Consider the following 21,958-nt stretch of genomic DNA (forward strand, 5'->3'; position numbering starts at 1 on the left):
AAAAATATTGTTCCACTGGCAGATTTTTCTACTTATTTTAAGTGAAAATCTACTTGAAACAGGTGAATATTGTTGTTTTTTCCAATGATGAGTCTTGTTTTAAGTGTAATGAGATTTTTTTTTTACTAAAATGGCATGAGGCATATTGATAAGTTCAGAAAACTGTTTTTTATTGTTGTGTTTTGATGTATTTGATGTAAGCCCAGTGGATATTTAAAGCTTACAGAAGGCTGCATTTAACTGCTGCTATGTCATTCCTGCAGTATTTCTGCAGGTGTTTTGGTCAGTGCTATTATTTGTAATATATTATATTATTTGTAATCAGCACAAATTATCTGTCCCCATATGATAAAATCCACCATCCCCCCTGATTCTTTTTTACAACTCGTACATATATATACACTCGTATATATATATATATATATATATATATATATATATATATATATATATATATATATATATATATATATATATATATATATATATTGTTTTGTTGTTAAAATATGAAGAAACAATAATAAACGTATATCCATATATATCTATAGACTATATATATCCATAAACATCTCCATATATATATATATATATATATATATATATATATATATATATACACACACACACATAAACACGCCAAAACCTCCAGAATCAGAGACAGTTTCTTCCCCCAGGCTGTTGCTCTGATGAACTCTATCACTCAGAGAAATCAATCACCGTGCTACAGTAATAACAGTAATTATAATAACACAATCTGCTGTGCACATATGCTGACAATGTACCTTCCAATAATCATATCTACCTCATTCTGCTGCACCTTTGACTTTAAAAAAATTGTATATATGTTAATAAGAGCTGTCATTTCTCTATTACCTATTTACTGTAGAGTGAGAGATAACAACCGAATCAAATTCCCTGTCTTGTCTGACCTGGCCAAATATTATATATGTATACTGTACTGTACTAAACCGGAGCGACGGCGGCCGCGGAGGATTTCACCTGCACCGACCAGACTCCACCACACGGGGGCGCTGCTGTCCACGCTTTTAGTGATAATACCAACATCTACACTGACACAAATATTGTGCTTGATCTACTTAAAAAAATAAGTCAACTTTCTGCATGAGATTTTTATGTAGATCAAGAAAGACTAGTCTTTGTATAAACCACTTAATTTTGTGTATGTAAATAATACATTCGCACGTAGAGTCAACATAATTGTGTTAAGTTTACTTTATTTATCAAAATTAAGTTGACTTTAAAAAGAAAAGAAAAAAAGAAAAAAGAAGAAAAAAAGGAAAAAATAGAAAAAAAAGAAAAAGGAAAAAAAGAAAAAAAGAAAAGAAACAAAAAGGAAAAAAGAGAAAAAAAAGGAAATAAAAGAAAAATACAAAAATAATAAAAAATTAAGTTGACTTTACTTGCAAATGAATTTTGTACATACTAAAAATTAAGTAGTTTATACAAAGACTAGTCTTTCTTGATCTACATAAAAATCTCATGTGAAAAAGTCGCCTTAATTTTTTTAAAGTAGATCAAGCAAGATAACGTTGGTCAATCTGCCCAATAGATTAAAATTGTTAAAGGAAAAGTAAAGATCATTGCTTGTTGTTTGTGTGTAAATGAAAAGACTGTCTGGGATTACATAAATACTGCTTGTTAAGGAAAAAATGCACAATGTCTTGTTTTTTGAACAAATGCAAACTAGATGTATTCATGTAAAGCAACAAACTTGATTTTTAATTGTTAATATCTCAGATTTAAATGTTATTTACATGCGCTTAAATTAATTTTTTTCAGTGTACCCTTACTAAGTTCACATTTTTATTTATTTATTTTTTATTACCAACATGAAAAATACACGTATAACAAGCACCTTCAACATATACACAACAAAGAGAGGGCATAACAAGACAAGGACCTCAAGTGGGAGCTGAACATCATCCTCCAGAGGATGTACTTCCTCCAGCAACTGAAGAAGTTCAACCTGCCAAAGAAACTGATGGTGCAGTTCTACACCATAGTTGAGTCCATCCTCACCTCCTTTCATTACCATGTGGTTGCTGCTGCCACTGTAAAGGACAGGAGCCCAACTGGGCTGAAACTTGCCCAATTTGGCAACACAGATATAGAACATCCACAGGGGATTCTCCTCAAAACGATGAAATACAACTTTTTAATGATGACTGGATACATTCCCTCTAAAATTAAGACCCTTGGATTGAGATTTAAGACAAACTAAGACATTTAAAGGCCTAATTTTAGCAAAAATGGAATTCAAAACTTTTTAAGAAACCACGGCCACCCTGATAATTAGAATACAGGACTGTCTCAGAAAATTAGAATATTGTGATAAAGTTCTTTATTTTCTGTAATGCAATTAAAAAAACAAAAATGTCATACATTCTGGATTCATTACAAATCAACTGAAATATTGCAAGCCTTTTATTATTTTAATATTGCTGATCATGGCTTACAGTTTAAGGAAAACTCAAATATCCTATCTAAAAAAATTAGAATATTCTGTGAATCTTAATCTTAAACTGTAAACCATAATCAGCAATATTAAAATAATAAAAGGCTTGCAATATTTCAGTTGATTTGTAATGAATCCAGAATGTATGACATTTTTGCATTTCGGGAAAATAAAGGACTATCACAATATTCTAATTTTCTGAGACAGTCCTGTAATTGTGGAGAGAAGAACTGTGATTCTGGTTGTAAAACATAAGTAATACATTTGGATATCTGAGAAGCGCGGAGGCAGATGTATAATAAAACACTTAGACACACCCTGGCTTTGTTGAAGTTTAGTAGTTTTATTATTCACATGCTTTTTCACATTCAGGCTGTTTCTCCCTTTTTCAGTTATATGTAAAAAAAAAAAAAAAAAAAAGATATGCTTCATTTGAGGCTGTTAGCTTGGCTGTCACTACACTCATAATTTGCTGGACTTTTCTTTATAACATCATCATCATTGGCGTCATCTGGTAATGAGCCATTAAATCTTCTCCCATCACATTAGCAGATGATGAATGTGACCAGCGTCGGTGCAGCAGCGACCCAGACACCCTTCCCGTTTAAATACCGCCTACGTTGCATTATTGGAATACAAAAAAAAGTAAAAAACTGGCTCCTGTTGAATAAAAAAGAAAGATGATGTAAAAATGTCAATAAAAAAGGCATAAAAATATTAGTATCATTATTGCATACGTAAAAAAATAGAGGAGAATCTGTCCTCCGTCAATACATTTAGTGTTAGCTTGACAAAGACGTTGCCCTTTTGCTCTTTGAGGAGATTTCAGAATACGAGTGAACATAAACTAAATACATTAGTACTTAAAAAAAAAATGTAATGTAACTAAGACATTTATTTGTAGCAGCAAAGACAGAAACATACAAGATGGTATAGAAAATCCCTATTTAGCTGTAAGGAGGATATTTGACCCAAACTCAGCTAATCTGACGTGTAAACACAAATACTAATAATAATAAAACACAACACGGATAAAAACAGAAGACACGCTGCCACATAATCGTCTCCCTGTGTTGTGACAGACGTACACGGAAATGTAACACGACACTACAGTGATAAATGTGAGACAGGTCCTGGATCGGCTGGACTCGTGGATCAGCTGGACTTGTGGAGGGAGCTCACAGCCGTGTGGGCCCACCCCCCCAGGGAGGTGGAGAGGTTGGAGGCTCGGTGCTTGAGCTTGGAGCGGCTCAGTTTCCCGTTGGGGTCCAGCTTCCTCATCACCGGGCCCCCGGAGGTCGTCTGGCTGGAACCCGGTCTGCAACAGGAGAACAGGGATCAGCGCAGGAACAGACGCCGGGTCTGCAAGGAGTTACTCAGTTTCAACAACTTGCTTCGTGGTCTGACGTTAAAACAGAAACATTTATCAACAAGCTGGTAATGAAAAGTACGGAAAGTCAGAAAGAAACAGGAGTTGGACGGAGGAGCGTTGACATTCAGGGTTATCCATCACACGATGGCTGCAGACCTTCACTCGTAGGCAAGGCAAGTTTATTTGTACAGCACAATTCAACACAAGGTACCGTATTTTCTGGACTATAAGCGACTACTTTTTTCACAGATTTTCAACCATGCAGCTTATACAAAGGTACGTCTATTCTGTGGATTTTTCTTCCACCACTCGGGGCGCTCTAACCGGAATTAGAATCAAAACTAAGACAAAATAAATGCAAAGAAGAATACGCTACTTCTTCCTTAGCAGATAAAAGTAGGTAGAAGCAGATTTCAAACAGATAAATAGATAAATAAATACCGGTTATTTTCTCTTGGTTCTGTCCCGTTTTAAATCAGCAAAGTTGCTGCCGTGTTAAAAGACACTGTTAGGAAAGGATCTATTTAGGTACAAACATGTACATCATTTACAGTTCAAAATCCTTCTGTACATGTGGTAAATATCTAATCTAACAACATAAATATCTGCGGCTAAATATCTTTTTTTTTTTTTTTTTTAAATACAGCGGATGCGACTTGTATGCAGGTGCGGCTTATAGTCCAGAAAATACGGTAATTCAAAGTGCTTTACATCAACATTAAAAGCGGCAAGACACAATTAAACAGCAAATAACAAATAAAATGAAATAAAATTATAAGAAAAGGGGTAAAATAATAATAAGCACAAGTTGTTAAAAAGTAAGGGCAGTAGAATACAGGAGGTACATCTCATTCTTACAATGGCAAGAATTAAGTTTCTATACGGGCAAAACGTACAAAGACCGGGTCAAATACAGTATTACAGGCCAACAGGCCAACATCCTCGCACGCAAGTTCAGCATGTGCTCAGAAGCTGTGAAGATTAATATCTTTAGAGCAGGGGTCGGCAACCCAAAATGTTGAAAGACCAAAAACACAAAAAACAAATTCGTCTGGAGCCGCAAAAAATGAAAAGTCTTTTATAAGCCTTAGAATGAAGGCAAATGGTGAAAGGCGAAATGTCGAGAAAAAAGTCGAAATGTTGAGAAAAAAGTCAAAATTTAGAGGAAAAAAAGTTGAAATGTTGAGATTAAAAAAGGAACGGAAAAAAAAAGGTCAAACATTTTTGAAAAAGCTCCAGGAGCCACTAGGGCGGCGCTAAAGAGCTGCATGTTGCCGACCCCTGCTTTAGAGTTTATTGTACACCACTCTACACAGCCCACTTGTGGTCAAATTATAAAAAAAGTAAGTTTCCAGAAACTTCAAGTTGCATATAATGATGCTATGAGAATCTTACTCAAAAGGCCTAGATGGTGCAGTGCAAGTGAGATGTTTGTGGCTGCAAGAGTCAATACTCTTCAAGCTGTTCTTAGGAATGTAATGCACAGTTTCATGTGCCGTTTGGATGAATCTGTGAATGGCATCATTGTCAATATAAATGACCCTGGGAAGAGCTGCGTCAGATACTCCTCTTGTCTCAGGAGACATTGGCTTAAAAGCTTGTATTTGTAACTGTCCCTGCTGGACAGTGGTTTTTTTTGTATGTATTTTGTTCTATGTAATTGGGTTTGTTGGACCACGAGTCTGCAATAAACTTCTACTACTACTACTACTACTACTACTACTACTACTACTACTACTACAAAAGTAATCTGTAACAATTCATACGGTGAATTAAATTTGACAGTTCTACGTCACGATGCCTGCATTCAGGGCTTATCCATAACTTTGTGCGGTTTTCAAAAAGTATTTAATTTAAGAGTATGCTTAAAGAACAAATAAAATGAAATAAAATAATAAGAAAAGGAGGTAAAATGATAAAAAGTTGTTTAAAAAGTAAGGGCAGTAGAGTACAGCAGGTAAGTATTTAATTAAACAGTAATGTTTTGAGGCCTGATTCAGATGCAAAATTAGTGTTTCTCGCTGAGAGAAGGCCAAAAAGCAGATTTAACGCAGATAACACTGTTTTAACTTCTGACTTTTGAAGGCAACCTATTGAAAACGTCAGAAAATTGAAGGGGGAGTTGTTCTAGTTGTTTCTATTGAGTTCCATAAGTATTGGACTCAGCAAACCTTTGCACGTGTTTCAGATGCAAAATGAGCGTTTCTCGCTGAGAGAAGGCCAAAAAGCAGATTTCTGTGATAACACTGTTTTATCTTCTGATTTTTGAAGGCAACCTATTTAAAACGTCAGAAAATTGAAGGCGGAAGCTGTTCTAGTTGTTTTTAGTGACTCCCTTCACTATTGGACTCAGCAAACCATTGCACGGAGCTGACAGTTGCAGCAGACCTCAGGTCTGCAGGAAGTTTGTTCCACCGGTGAGGAGCAGAATAACTGAACGCTGCCTCACAAGCCGTCCAAATCAAGCCAGATGAGCTCGGCCATGCAGCTTCATGCTTCAACATTAGTAACACGTCACTTCAGGAGTCTCGGAGAGACTATTTATTTCATTTACCTTCTCCCCTACTCCATTAGAGAGTAGTTGAAATGCCTGTTGAGAGACAAACGTGTTTAGATTCTACGGCAGCGACGTTTTCCTTCAGTCGGCTGCAGGATGTGAACAGCTGCTCATGTCTCCCTCCGCGGCCGACACCCCGACTCTTCACCGATCCAACAGTTTGAATTTCAACACAGGAAGTGATGCAACAAGATCCAGAAGTTATGAGCCCATATTTGTCATTACATCTGGCTCCAGTTCCAGTTCCCACCCTGGACCCCTCCCCTCAGAATACCAGAAGGACAGAGCAGGATTCAAACTGAGGCGGGAGGAATGTCGGGGGGAAGGAGGGAGTCTGGGGTTCAACAACGGCACATACTTGTGTCTCCTTTGTGCAGATAAGGAATGAATGGGAGGAAAAGGACTGATGCCTCTTCACACACACAAACACTACTCATCTACACACACTAGTGTCGTTTCTGTCAGCCTGTTTTCATTCTAGTCTACAGGACTGTCTCAGAAAATTATAATATTGTGATTTTCTGTAATGCAATTTCAAAAACAGAAATGTCATACATTCTGGATTCATTACAAATCAACTGAAATATTGCAAGCCTTTTATTATTTTAATATTGCTGATCATGGCTTACAGCTTAAGAAAACTCAAATATCCTATCTCAAAAAATTAGAATATTCTGGGAATCTTAAACTGTAAACCATAATCAGCAATATTAAAATAATAAAAGGCTTGCAATATTTCAGTTGATTTGTAATGAATCCAGAATGTATGACATTTTTTTTTTTATTTTTTTTTTTAAATGGCATTACAGAAAATAAAGAACTTTATCACAATATTCTCATTTTCCTGAGACAGTCCTGTAGTCTTTGGGTCAAGCTATCATTTTAGTTTTTATTAGTTTTAGTCACGTTCATTCTCCCTTTAGTCGTGTCAAGTTTCAGTCGACTAAAAGTCTGAGCATTTTAGTCTTATTTTAGTCAGAATTGTCCATTTTAGTCTAGTTTTAGTCAACGATTGTATTTAACAAAAAACATTTTACAATTCAAACAAGGTTATCTTATTATTATATTATTGTTACCTTATAGACTCAACAATACATTCATTCCAGATACAGAAGACTCTAATTTTAGTTTGCAATGTATTTATTTTTCTGCATTTCTCCCCGTCTTTTTCTTTTTCTGACGACACATTGGGTTTTCTTTTCCACGTCTTTGTAGGAAAGTGGATCCAAAGATGGATCTTCTTCTTCTCCAGCCCCAGAGCAGATCCCTGCGTTTCTCTAAGTAACTTTGTTTTTAATGGACGTTAACTAGAGCTCTGCGTTAACGGCATCAGCCTCTAACTCTGCAGCTGCATCTTCTGGATCTGATTCCTGCTGCAGCGACTGGGATTGAGGACTAACGTCACCCAGCAGAACTAAACCAGAGAAACTACTGAAAACATGGACATTAAACCAGAGAAACTACTGAAAACATGGACATTAAACCAGAGAAACTACTGAAAACATGGACATTAAACCAGAGAAAACTACTGAAAACATGGACATTAAACCAGAGAAAACTACTGAAAACATGGACATTAAACCAGAGAAACTACTGAAAACATGGACATTAAACCAGAGAAACTACTGAAAACATGGACATTAAACCAGAGAAACTACTGAAAACATGGACATTAAACCAGAGAAACTACTGAAAACATGGACATTAAACCAGAGAAACTACTGAAAACATGGACACTAAGGATCTTTGCTAGAACATTTCGTCTCATTTTGGTTGTTTTTATTTTGTAATCTACATTTTAGTCTCGTTTTTATTCCTCTACGATATTGCATTATATATTTAATTACGGGTATCGTCCCATGACCAGCATTTTTGTTGCGTCTCGTCTAGTTTTCCTCAGGTGATAAAGGTTCATTCACGGCGATATTTAGTCATAATTTTCATTGACCCAAGCAACTTTAACACACACACACACACACACACACACACACACACACACACACACACACACACACACACACACTACTCACCTACACACATCAATAAGACATTTAACTTTCCTTTACTTAAAGATAATTTGAGAAAACCCCTCCCAGAAGAGCAGTGTTACCTCTTGTCCCGGCCGATGATGTCGTCGAAGGCCTTGGACAGACGCTTGAGCCTCCGGAGTCCGCTGGACACCGACTCCAGGTCCTGGTCGAACTTCCTACGACGGTTAAAAACAGAGAGATCAGAGAAACCTGCAGACATGTTTATAAAAACTGAACTGAAAGGGACTGTGAGGCGTCAGTCAGTCTGACCAACAACAAACCGGACTGTCCAATAACTACAATATTATATAACACTTATTCCTTTTCTATCCATATAATTCTAATTATGGCACTGCACTTTTTATTTTTGTTATCTTTATATCAAGTATAACATTACTGTTTACTGAAGCGTACTCTTCAATTAAATACCTGCTGTACTGCCCTTACTTTTTAACAACTTGTGCTTTTTATTATTTAACCTCTTTTCTTTTCTCATTTTATTAGTTATTTACTGTTTAATTGTGTCTTGCTGCTTCTAATGTTGATGTAAAGCACTTTGAATTATCTTGTGTTGAATTGTGCTATATCAATAAACTTGCCTTTATATGGGTGTTTTTGGGGTGTTTTATTTGTACAGGACTGTCTCAGAAAATTAGAATATTGTGATAAAGTCCTTTATTTTCTGTAATGCAAAAATGTCATACATTCTGGATTCATTACAAATCAACTGAAATATTGCAAGCCTTTTATTATTTTAATATTGCTGATCATGGCTTACAGCTTAAGAAAACTCAAATATCCTATCTCAAAAAATTTGAATATTTTGGGAATCTTAATCTTAAACTGTAAGCCATAATCAGCTTTAATTTTAATAATTATAATTTAAATTAATTAAATTTTTAATATAATTAATTAAATTTAATTTTAATTTTATTTAAAATAATAAATATTATTATAATAATATAATATCATTATAGTATAATATTATTATAATAATAGTATTATTATTATTTAAAATAATAAATAATCAGCTTTAATTATATTTAAAATAATAAAAGGCTTGCAATATTTCAGTAGATTTGTAATGAATCCAGAATGTATGACATTTTTGTTTTTTTTAAATTGCATTACAGAAAATAAAGAAACTTTATCACAATATTCTAATTTTCTGAGACAGTCCTGTATACGACAGTGCTGAGTGAGTGAGATGGAGATGTCAGTTTCTCCGAGGGAACCTCCCAAAGGGATGAATAAAGTCGTCTGGATCTGGATCTGAATCTGGACCTGAATCTGAACGTAGCAGACGGCGGTGAGACTCACAGCGTCTGGTTCTGACTGCTGGGGGAAGCGAAGGGGCTCCTCAGCGCCGCCATCCGGACCAGCTGCCTCCTGCCGCCGCCCGCCTTCACCCCGCGGACGGAGGCCTCGGGGGTCTTCCTCCCCCTGCGCCCGGGGGTGCGGCCGGGCGTTCGCCCGGGGGTGCGGCCGGGTGTGGCTGCAGATCTGGGCGTCCCGGCCCGGCCGGGGGTCCGACGACTCGGGGTGCAGGAGGAAGACGCCTCTCCCCCCCGACCGGGCGTCTGCACCAGACACTCCTCCTGGGAAAACTCCCTGGTCCTCTGGAACCGCTGGAGGATACGGAAGAGTGTTAGGGCCAGGCAGGAGGAAAATAAAAATAATAGTTTAGAGGAGGAAGATTTTTTTTTTATTATGCACTTCGAGAAAAAATTTGAAATGTAGAGAAAAAAGTCAAAATTTCGTGAATAAAGTTGAAAAAAGGCGGAAGTTTGACTTTATTCACAAAATTTCGACTTTACTCTTGAAATTGTATTTCAACATTAATCTCGACATTTCAACTTTTTTCTCAACATTTCGACTTTTTTCTCGAAATTGTACTTCGACAAGATTTTTTTTTAAATTATGCACTTTGAGAAAAAAGTAGAGTACAATTTTGAGAAAAAAAATCAAAATGTATTTCAACTTTATTCTCAAAATTTTGACTTTATTCTTGAAATTGTATTTCAACATTCTTCTTCTTCTTCTCCTTTCAGCTTAAGGATGAAGAATGATGAAATATAATTTCGCGAATAAAGTCAAAATTTCGCGAATAAAGTTGAAATTTCGTGAATAAAGTCGAAATTTCGTGAATAAAGTTGAAATAGAGGGTTTGCATTGACGTCACTTTCCCTCTGGACCAGCCCCCTTACTCACACTGAGTGGCTGCAATTAGTTGGGAAAACTGTGGAAAAGACGGGATAATGGGCTTAATTTAAAGGCAGTTGGACTTGACAGTGACCCGTACAGTTACCAAGAACCAGTGGTCCATGGACATTAATATTTGGTACAGTTACCAAGAACCAGTGGTCCATGGACATTAATATTTGGTACAGTTACCTCAAGAACCAGTGGTCCATGGACATTAATATTTGGTACAGTTACCAAGAACCAGTGGTCCATGGACATTAATATTTGGTACAGTTACCAAGAACCAGTGGTCCATGGACATTAATATTTGGCCACGAATCCAGTTTCCTGATATTTATATGTACTTAATTTCTACGCCGGGGAAATACACGAAGCAAAGCTTGAAGGCTTACAAAAGTCTTGATGCTTGGTCCGATTTCAAGGCAGGATTTGTTGTAGAAATTAAAGTGATGAGGACACCGAACTTTATGATTTGACCGTTTAACGTTAGCTACCCAAAAATCCAGTATTACCTGATACAAAATGGGAACCGCTAATCCACGTTTCGGGGCCTGGAATCCAGTTGTTTCTGTGAATTGCAGCGATCCATTTGTCTCTCTTAAGCTTATTTTTTGGCAGTCTGTAAAACGATAACTCTGATTTCTTGCTAAATCTATGAGTTCAGTCGATCACACAACAGCTCTTTCCCATTTTAGATGTTTTCCAGTTGCTCAAACTGAAAGTTTACACTGACACTCAGTCTTTCTGACACTCAGTGGGAGTAACCCACCGTGAAGTCGCATCTGTGACGTCATGCGACTTCCCTCTATAGGTCGAAGGAAGGAGGAGGGAACGTTAAAGGGGACCTATTATGAAAAACAGGTTTTTTCTTGCTTTAACATTTATAAAGTGGTCTCCCCTCAGCCTGACAACTCAGAGAAGGAGGAAAGCAACCAAATTCTGCAGTGTCTGTACAGCTGCCCGGATGAGCCGTCCAGTGTGATGTGGATCTACGAGCCAATAAGATTCTGCTCCCCAAAGTTACGTAACCAAAATGTGATTTACATCGGTTGGCCTCTGATGCGTGAAACCACGCCCACAACTAACTCCGGCGGCCGGAGCTTCCTCCATTTTTCCGTAGCGGTGTATCGCGTCATTCAGGCAGCCAATCAGCACAGAGCCTCATTATCATAGCCCCGCCCACTCAGAATCCTGCATAGATAATGAGGTTATATCAGGGGTGGGCAACCCAAAATGTTGAAAGAGCCATATTGGACCAAAAACACAAAAAACAAATATGTCTGGAGCCGCAAAAAATTAAAAGTCTTGTATCAGCCTTAGAATGAAGACAACACATGCTGCATGTAGCTATATTAGTTATAACTGGGGGAAGATTTTTTTTTTCATTATGCACTTCGAGAAAAAAGTCAAAATGTCGAGGAAAAAAGTAGAAATGTCAAGAAAAAAAGTCAACATTTTGAGAAAAAAGTCAAAATGTCGAGATTAATGTTGAAGTACAATCTCGAGAAAAAGGTTGAATTGTCTAGAAAAAAGTCAAAATGTTGAGAAAAAAGTCAAAATGTAGAGAAAAAAGTCAAAATGTAGAGAAAAAAGTCAAAATTTCGAGAAAAAAGTCGAAATGTTGAGATTAAAAAGGAAAGGAAAAAGGAAGAAAAAAAAGAGAAAAAAAAGAAGGAAGAAATAAGAAAAAAAACGAAGAATAAAAGAAAAAAGGAAAAAAAGAAAAGAAGAAAAAGGAAAAAAGAAGAAAAAAAAGGAAAAAGAGAAAAAAAAATTCAAACATTTTTGAAAAAGCTCCAGGAGCCACTAGGGCGGCGCTAAAGAGCTGCATGTTGCTCTAGAGCCGCGGGTTGCCAACCCCTGGGTTAGAGAATGGGAAGATAAAGACATGGCTCAGAGGCTGAATTTCTAATTTATTTAGCAAAAACTATCAAAAGCTTGTTTTTAAGACATTCAAGGCCTGTTTAAAATAGGCATTAAATGCCATTATGGGTCCCCTTTAAGGAAAAGAGAGTGATACACAGATCCACAGGGGAAAATGAGAAGAAGTCCCACCTGGTACATCCCGTTGATGGAGGTCTTGGCGCTGCGCGTCAGCGTGCGCACCGCGCCGACCTTGGGCGGCTCCTTGGCGGGTTCCCAGCCCGGGTTCTCGGGTTCCCAGCTGGAGTTCTCGGGTTCCCAGGTGGGGTTCTCGGGGAGGGAGTTGGCCTGGACGGAGCGCAGCGGCAGCCGTTTCCGCAGAGACATCCGGAGGGAGTTCAGGGACGAGGACGAGCGGAGCTTCCTGAAGCGGTCCGGGGCCTCCGGGGAGAACTCGGCCTCGTCGGACTCGTCCAGGACCGTGTGGGCCCTCCAGACCCCGACCACAGCGCGACCAAGCCCGTCCATCACCGCACAGCCTGCACCGGACCCAGCAAACACAAAACGGCTCTTTATTATCTATATTAAGTAGGGGTGGGCAAAAATATTGATACGGCAATATATCGCGATACATAGTCTCCCGATACGATATCGATATTCAATGTATGCATCGCGATATATTGCCGTATCAATATTTTTGCCCACCCCTAGCTGCACTTTATTTTGTGATTTTAGTGTGGGTGAGACACTGCATTTTATTTTTGTCATTTTAAGTCAGGGGCAAGTAGCTGTACTGTATTTTTGTGATTTCAATTTCAGTGTGGGTGAGACACTGCATTTTATTTTGAGTATTTTGTATCTAAGAATAATGCACACACTGCACTTTTCATTGTTTTTCAGTGAGTTTTTTCATGCAAATATGTTGCATAATTAAAATGGAAAGTTTGAATTACATTGTTTTGACTCAGTCTGTCCAATGCATTATCACTATCATCTGATGTACATATATACAACTTGGATTTTAAGATGTGTAATGCATTTTAACATTTTTCAGTGAACTATGTAGAATATCGCGATATATCGCATAATCGGGATATCGCAATTTGTATCGTATCGTGGCTCAAGTATCGTGATGCGTTTCGTGAGGTCCTTCCCAATACCCACCCCTAACCGTAATAGTATTCCAGTGACCCTAATACTCTTCTAAGGACCCTAATAATCTTCCAGTGACCCCAATACTATTCCAGTAATACTTATAGTCTTCCAGAGACACTAATACTCTTGCAGTGACCCTGAAACTTTTCCAGTGACCCCACTACTATTCCAGTGATCCTAATAATCTTCCATTGACCCTGATATTCTCCTGATAATAACCCTTACAGCTCACAGGCTTGTGCATATTCAACAGTTTCTCACAGAGAGGAACACACTAAGAAACAGAAAAAACTGAACAGTTTTAACTTAGGGACAGAGAATGGTGAAAACATCTGATCCTGCAGCTTCTGTCTGAGCAGGACAAACATCCAGCAGACTGCTGTTTTTATCCCTCAGATAACTCCAAACAAAACAGTTAGAACAAGAAACTACAGGGGCTTTATGCCTTAAACAGGAATGAGTTTAAAATCTCCACAGAAAGCTCGTCCTGCAGGAACAATAGGTTTTTTTGTGGATCACCACGCCCAGAACTGTTGGTTAAAGTTTCCCTGGATGTGAAACGTGGATGATCCCAGAGAACCGCTCTCTAAAGCTCACTTTCAGACACGACTCCGTCACAAACTCCGTCACAAAAGCAGGAACCGACCGACAACTTACCTGAAAGTAGATCTTGAGAGAGTGGCGTGTTTTCCTGCAGACAGTTTTCCTGCAGTTTGAATTTGGCGCTGGAGCAGCAGATGGACATTCCCCGAGAAGCCACGCCCCTTACGCACAGCCGTGACGTAAGACGTCGCGTCACGTGACGGCGCACTCTTTTTTTTTTTTTTTTTTTTATTGTCCTATGTTGATACATGGAACATGTGTGATGTATGAAAATGTTGCTCAATAAACAAAGTTGAAAAAAAAACATACAAGTATCAATGTAAATATAAAAAATAAGTGCAAATCTCAAATAGAGTAAGATCAATAAATAGCCTGTAAAAGTATATTCATCTGTAAAAACACACAAGTTTTCAGTCAAGTCCATTATCAACATTATGGCAAATGAACCAGATTGAACACAATTTATAAACAAAAACTACGGAAGAGTATTAGGGCCATGGAGGAGAAAAAATATCTCCTCATTTCGACTTTTTTCTCGACATTTTGACTTTTTTCTCGAAATTGTACTTCAACATTTATCTCGACATTTCGACTTTTTTCTTGACTTTTTTCTCGACATTTCGACTTTTTTCTCTAAGTGCACAATAAAAAAAAATCTTCCCCTCTCAAATATCTTTTCTCCTACATGGCCCTAATACTCTTCCGTAGAGGAAAAAGTCTAAATGTCGAAAAAAAAGTCGAAATGTCGAGATAATGTTGAAATACAATTTCAGGAATAAAGTCAAAATTTCCCTTTTCCTCAACATTTCAACTTTATTCACGAAATTTTGACTTTTTTCGCACCATTTTGACTTTTTTCTCGAAATTGTACTTTAACATTAATCTCGACATTTCGACTTTTTTCACTAAATTTTGACTTTTTTCTCAACATTTCAACTTTATCCAGGAAATTTCGACTTTTTTCTCAAAATTTCGACTTTTTACTCGAAATTGTACTTCAACATTAATCTCGACATTTCGACTTTTTTCTTGACATTTCGACTTTTTTCTCTAAATTGTACTTCAACATTAATGTCGACATTTCGACTTTTTTCTTGACATTTCGACTTTTTTCTCGACATTTCGACTTTTTTCTCAAAGTGCATAATATATTTTTATTTTTTTCCTGCCTGGCCTTGATACTCTTCCGTAGATTTGTCAAATCATTCAAGGCTTTACAGGTTTTATTATACAAAAAAGTCCTACATTTCAAATGGATGGCAAATATTCCTGTACAGATTTTATTTTATTTACTAAGGTTTAATTTTAATAAAATAAAATTGAACCAATAGATTCAAAGTAGCTTAAAGACCTTTTCAACAGCACTTAAAGACAGGGAATGGTAATCTTTTAAGGCAAAGTTTTTACAATATATTTAACCATTCCAATAAAACAGAATGTTTATTGATGATTTTTTTTTACTTTTACATTTAATTCTCATGATGTTATACAGTATGTATATAGGGAAGTGGGGTTTGTGTGAGGGGTGGGGGGTTTGGGCCCTGTTTTAACTTTTTAAATTGTACAATTTTTAAACACGTAAAAGACTTTGTGCTACATATAATGTATGAAAAGTGCTTTATTAGTAAAGTTTGATTGATTGATTGATTGATTGATATTACTCAGTAGAGAGATGGTTCTTTGTAGATACATTCATACATTTCAATATCCCACTATCATCAACGTGGTGACTAATTAATTTGTACATCTGTCAAATATGTATTGTAATTTTATTCTTTTCTGGTTTGTTACCATTAAATACCATTTTTGCAAACACATGTGTTTGAATAATACAGAATATATTATATCTATATCAGCAAAGTTAATATATACAACAGGGGACATTGTTAGGGTCATGGGGGTATTGAAGGTTATTCCTGTTGTCCCGGATCAGAGGTGGAGGATCCAGGAAGGTTGTCGGTTCACTGCAGAGCCACAGAGACAAGCGATAGTATCTGTTTATATGATCTATGAAAGGACGCCAGAGCACGTGAAGAAAACCCGCCGGCATGGGAACAACATGTGGATCCACAAAGACAGAAGAGCTGATGTTCTCTGCTTGGGAGAAACATCTCATCGGCATAACTGCCCTCCATTGTTCTTAGAGTTTGTTGTGATGCACTTTCCCTCCTTTTTTCTTTCTCCTGGCCACGGTTTGGCTTAACCCTTTATAGGGCGAGTTACCATATACGGTAATTTCCGTGGACATGAAAAACTACTTTCCCCAAACTTCTCAGTGAGGTCTTGAAGTCATGTGAGTTAATCCTGCCAATCAGCACTGATCATGCTTTGTCACAGACAGTGTCATCATGGCATCTGACCAATCAGTAGTGCCCTGGAGAAGCGGGAACTTCATTGATTTTCAAGAAGGGGAAAATTCACATTTTTGCTTCTACCTTCTTCCACACAAAAGTTCATAAAGCTGAAACTAACCATGCTAAGTTGATGACACTCACACAGTATGTGTTTGAAAGATGGGGCTAACTGATGAGATAAGTGTTGTTTGTGCAGAATTAGTGAAATCAATGAAATAGTTAGCATGAATAATGGTGACCCCATATATGATCATACGCCCCTGTGTGGTAAAACTAGTGCAAGTGACTAAGGAACCTTTTATAGACATATGCCAGATACTCTAGTAACCCATACTTTGTGCATTTTTTTACAAATACACCCCCTTATGGTCAAACTAGTTCAAGTGACAGTGTCCTTTTGTAGACATATGCCCGGTGCATCTAGTAAGTCATACTTTGGGTGTTTTCGTTTTACAAATAGCGCATTATAAGGTAAGACAATATTGGATGTTGTATTGGATGTTGCCACAGATTTGTATAGCATAATATCAGTACCAGCATTAATTCTAATGCTATTCTTCACTTCTTGTTCTGTGGCATGGTCAATGGCATGGTCAACCTGCCTGCTGCTGGTGGAGAGAGAGGGTCAGGAGGGGATTGGACTGATTGGACGAAATATATGGATGGAGAAAAAGAGAAGCCCTATAAGTCAAGTTGTACCATTTATGGAGAAAAGTTCTAATATCTCTATGAAGAGAGTATCATAAATATTATGTTGTATGTGTTTTTTTGTATTTTTATACATATCCAATGTATGGGTACAATTTCACCCTCAATGGGCAAGTAACCATACATGGTAACTTCAGTGTTAGATACAATGTTACTCGCGATGGGCAAGGAACCATATATGGTAACTTCTTTGACCTTGATTTGCATCAAGAATAAAAAAAAAATGAAAAAAAGAAATAATGAAAAATACTCTGGTAGTAGCCCCCAATAACACTCTAGGGTTGAAATTGTACATTTCCAAGTATTTCAATGAGTGCCCTATAAAGGGTTAAGGGTTTTCTCCCACTAGAGAAGTTTTTACATTCCATCGTTTATTCAATAATCGCCCACGGGTTATGCTCCGGGTCTCTGGAAACCACCTAGAGATAATTTATACTGTAATGGACTCAATATAAATAAAGCTGAGTTGAATTGATTTGAAGAAAAAGTGTAAAACTGTAAAGATATGGAGCCAAAAAGCATCATCCTTCATCCTAGACGAATTCTCTTAGTGAATTACACTCTCATCTTCACACTAGTCATGCAATTAAATCAACATTTAATGGATATTCAAGCCGTTCAATAGGAATGATGGTTGTTCCTGTCAGCGGTGTTGGACGGCATCTCTGCAGACAATCCTGCCGTCTTTGTTGGTGGATGTTGCCAGAAACTGGAAATTACTTTTCTTTTATTCCCCCTTGAATAGGAAATTATTCCTCACATCTACCCTGTTTGTCAAGTATAAAAACATAACTGTGGTGAGTTGTGTTTCTGTGATTCTGCAGACACACTGATGTTTGTCATTTTCATATATTAACATCTGATTATGGGCCTTTATTTGCACAGTTTTACACACACACACACACACACACACACACACACACACACACACACACACACACACACACACACACACACACACACACACACACACACACACACACACACACACACACACACACACACACACACACACACACACAGTATACATATAGAGAAACACATCCTATATCTATATCTATATATGTAACAGGTATAGAAAATGGATGGATGGATGATGGATGGATGGATGATGGATGGATGGATGGATGGATGGATGGATGGATAAATGGATGGATGATGGATGGATGATGGATGGATGGATGGATGATGGATGGATAGATGATAAATGGATGGATGATGGATGGATGATGGATGGATGGATGGATGATGGATGGATAGATGATAAATGGATGGATGATGGATGGATGATGGATGGATGATAGATGGATGGATGATGGATGGATGGATGGATGATGGATGGATGGATGATGGATGGATGGATGGATGATGGATGGATAGATGATAAATGGATGGATGATGGATGGATGATGGATGGATGATAGATGGATGGATGATGGATGATGGATGATGGATGGATGATGGATGATGGATGGATGATGGATGGATGATGGATGGATGATGGATGGATGGATGATGGATGGATGGATGATGGATGGATGATGGATGGATGATGGCTGGATGATGGATGGATGGATGGATGATGGATGGATGATGGATGGATGATGGATGGATGGATGATGGATGGATGATGGATGGATGGATGATGGATACATCGATGGATGATGGATGGATGATGGATGGATGATGGATGGATGGATGATGGATACATCGATGGATGATGGATGGATGATGGATGGATGATGGATGGATGGATGATGGATGGATGATGGATGGATGGATACATCGATGGATGATGGATGGATGATGGATGGATGGATGATGGATGGATGATGGATGGATGATGGATGGATGATGGATACATCGATGGATGATGGATGGATGATGGATGGATGATGGATGGATGGATGATGGATGATGGATAAATGGATGGATGATGGATGATGGATGGAGGGATGAGGGATGGATGGATGATGGATGGATGATGGATGGATAAATGGATGGATGATGGATGGATGATGGATAGATGGATGGATGGATGATGGATGATGGATGGATGATGGATGGATGGATGATGGATGGATGGATGATGGATGATGGATGGATGGATGGATGGATGATGGATGGATGATGGATGGATGGATGATGGATGGATGGATGGATGGATGGATGGATGGATGGATGATAGATGGATGATAGATGGATGGATGGATGATGACGGGATGATGGATGGATGATAGATGGAGTGATGATGGATGGATGATGGATGGATAGATGATGGATGGATGGATGGATGATGGATGGATGGATGGATGATAGATGGAGTGATGATGGATGGATGATGGATGGATGATGGATGGATGATGGATGGATGGATGGATGGATGGATGATGGATGGATGGATGGATGATGGATGGATGATGGATGGATGATGGATGGATGATGGATGGATGATGGATGGATGGATGGATGGATGGATGATGGATGGATGGATGGATGATGGATGGATGATGGATGGATGATGGATGGATGGATGGATGGATGATGGTTGGATGGATGATGGTTGGATGGATGATGGATGGATGGATGATGGATGGATGATGGATGGATGGATGGATGATGGATGGATGATGGATGATGGATGGATGATGGATGGATGGATGGATGGATGGATGATGGCTGGATGATGGATGGATGGATGGATGATGGATGGATGATGGATGATGGATGGATGATGGATGGATGGATGGATGGATGGATGATGGCTGGATGATGGATGGATGGATGGATGATGGATGGATGATGGATGATGGATGGATGATGGATGGATGATGGATGGATGGATGGATGGATGGATGATGGATGGATGATGGATGGATGATGGATGGATGGATGGATGATGGATGGATGATGGATGATGGATGGATGATGGATGGATGATGGATGGATGGATGGATGATGGACGGATGATGGATGGATGATAGATGGATGATGGATGGATGATAGATGGATGATGGATGGATGGATGATGGATGGATGATGGATGGATGATGGATGATGGATGGATGGAGGGATGATGGATGGATGATGGATGGATGATGGATGATGGATGGATGATGGATGGATGATGGATGATGGATGGATGATGGATGGATGGACGGATGATGGATGGATGATGGATGGATGATGGATGATGGATGGATGATGGATGGATGGAGGGATGATGGATGGATGATGGATGGATGATAGATGGATGGATGATGGATGGATGGATGATGGATGATGGATGGAGGGATGATGGATGGATGATGGATGGATGGATGATGGATGGATGATGGATGGATGGATGATGGATGGATGATGGATGGATGGATGGATGATGGATGGATGATGGATGGATGATGGATGGAGGGATGATGGATGGATGATGGATGGATGGATGATGATGGATGATGGATGGATGGATGATGGATGGATGATGGATGGATGATAGATGGATGATAAATGGATGGATGATGGATGATGGATGATAGATGGATGGATGGATGATGGATGGATGATAGATGGATGGATGGATGATGGATGGATGATAGATGGATGATAAATGGAGTGATGATGGATGGATGGATGATGGATGGATGGATGGATGATGGATGGATGATGGATGGATGATGGATGGATGGATGGATGGATGATGGTTGGATGGATGATGGTTGGATGGATGATGGATGGATGGATGATGGATGGATGATGGATGGATGGATGATGGCTGGATGATGGATGGATGGATGGATGATGGATGGATGATGGATGATGGATGGATGATGGATGGATGATGGATGGATGGATGGATGGATGGATGGATGATGGATGGATGATGGATGGATGATGGATGGATGGATGGACGGATGATGGATGGATGATAGATGGATGATGGATGGATGATAGATGGATGATGGATGGATGGATGATGGATGGATGATGGATGGATGATGGATGATGGATGGATGGAGGATGATGGATGGATGATGGATGGATGATGGATGATGGATGGATGATGGATGGATGATGGATGATGGATGGATGATGGATGGATGGACGGATGATGGATGGATGATGGATGGATGATGGATGATGGATGGATGATGGATGGATGGAGGGATGATGGATGGATGATGGATGGATGATAGATGGATGGATGATGATGGATGGATGATGGATGGATGATGGATGGATGGATGATGGATGGATGATGGATGGATGGATGATGATGGATGATGGATGGATGGATGGATGATGGATGGATGATTGGATGGATGATGGATGGAGGGATGATGGATGGATGATGGATGGATAGATGATGGATGGATGATGGATGGATGGATGATGGATGGATGATGGATGGATGATAGATGGATGATAAATGGATGGATGATGGATGATAGATGGATGGATGGATGATGGATGGATGATAGATGATGGATGGATGATGGATGGATGATGGATGGATGGATGATGGATGGATGGATGATGGATAGATGGATAAATGGATGGATGATGGATGGATGGATGGATGATGGATGATCGATAGATGATGGATGGACGGATGATGGATGGATGATGGATGGATGGATG

The 21,958-nt window shown here is 38.6% G+C and overlaps 1 protein-coding gene across 2 annotated transcripts; it reads right to left on the minus strand.

Annotated features, from left to right (window-relative positions):
* Window positions 1-3,501: 3,501 nt before the first annotated feature.
* Window positions 3,502-14,411, minus strand: LOC133460092 (uncharacterized). Of its 2 annotated transcripts, XM_061740616.1 has the most exons (6): window positions 14,316-14,411; window positions 12,696-13,042; window positions 9,756-10,063; window positions 8,516-8,611; window positions 6,403-6,438; window positions 3,660-3,794 (listed from the first exon to the last, which is right to left on the minus strand). In XM_061740616.1, the coding sequence occupies exons 1-5, from the start codon at window positions 14,401-14,403 to the stop codon at window positions 6,411-6,413; spliced, it is 867 nt and encodes a 288-aa protein (XP_061596600.1). In that variant the 5' UTR covers window positions 14,404-14,411; the 3' UTR covers window positions 3,660-3,794; window positions 6,403-6,410. The 2 variants fall into 2 exon arrangements, with proteins under 2 accessions (XP_061596599.1, XP_061596600.1); XM_061740615.1 differs by lacking the exon at window positions 6,403-6,438 and having other exon boundaries at window positions 3,502-3,794.
* Between the last annotated feature and the right edge of the window lie 7,547 nt (window positions 14,412-21,958).

Source organism: Cololabis saira, chromosome 14 (assembly GCF_033807715.1).
Source record: "Cololabis saira isolate AMF1-May2022 chromosome 14, fColSai1.1, whole genome shotgun sequence".
Lineage (NCBI taxonomy): Eukaryota > Metazoa > Chordata > Actinopteri > Beloniformes > Belonidae > Cololabis > Cololabis saira.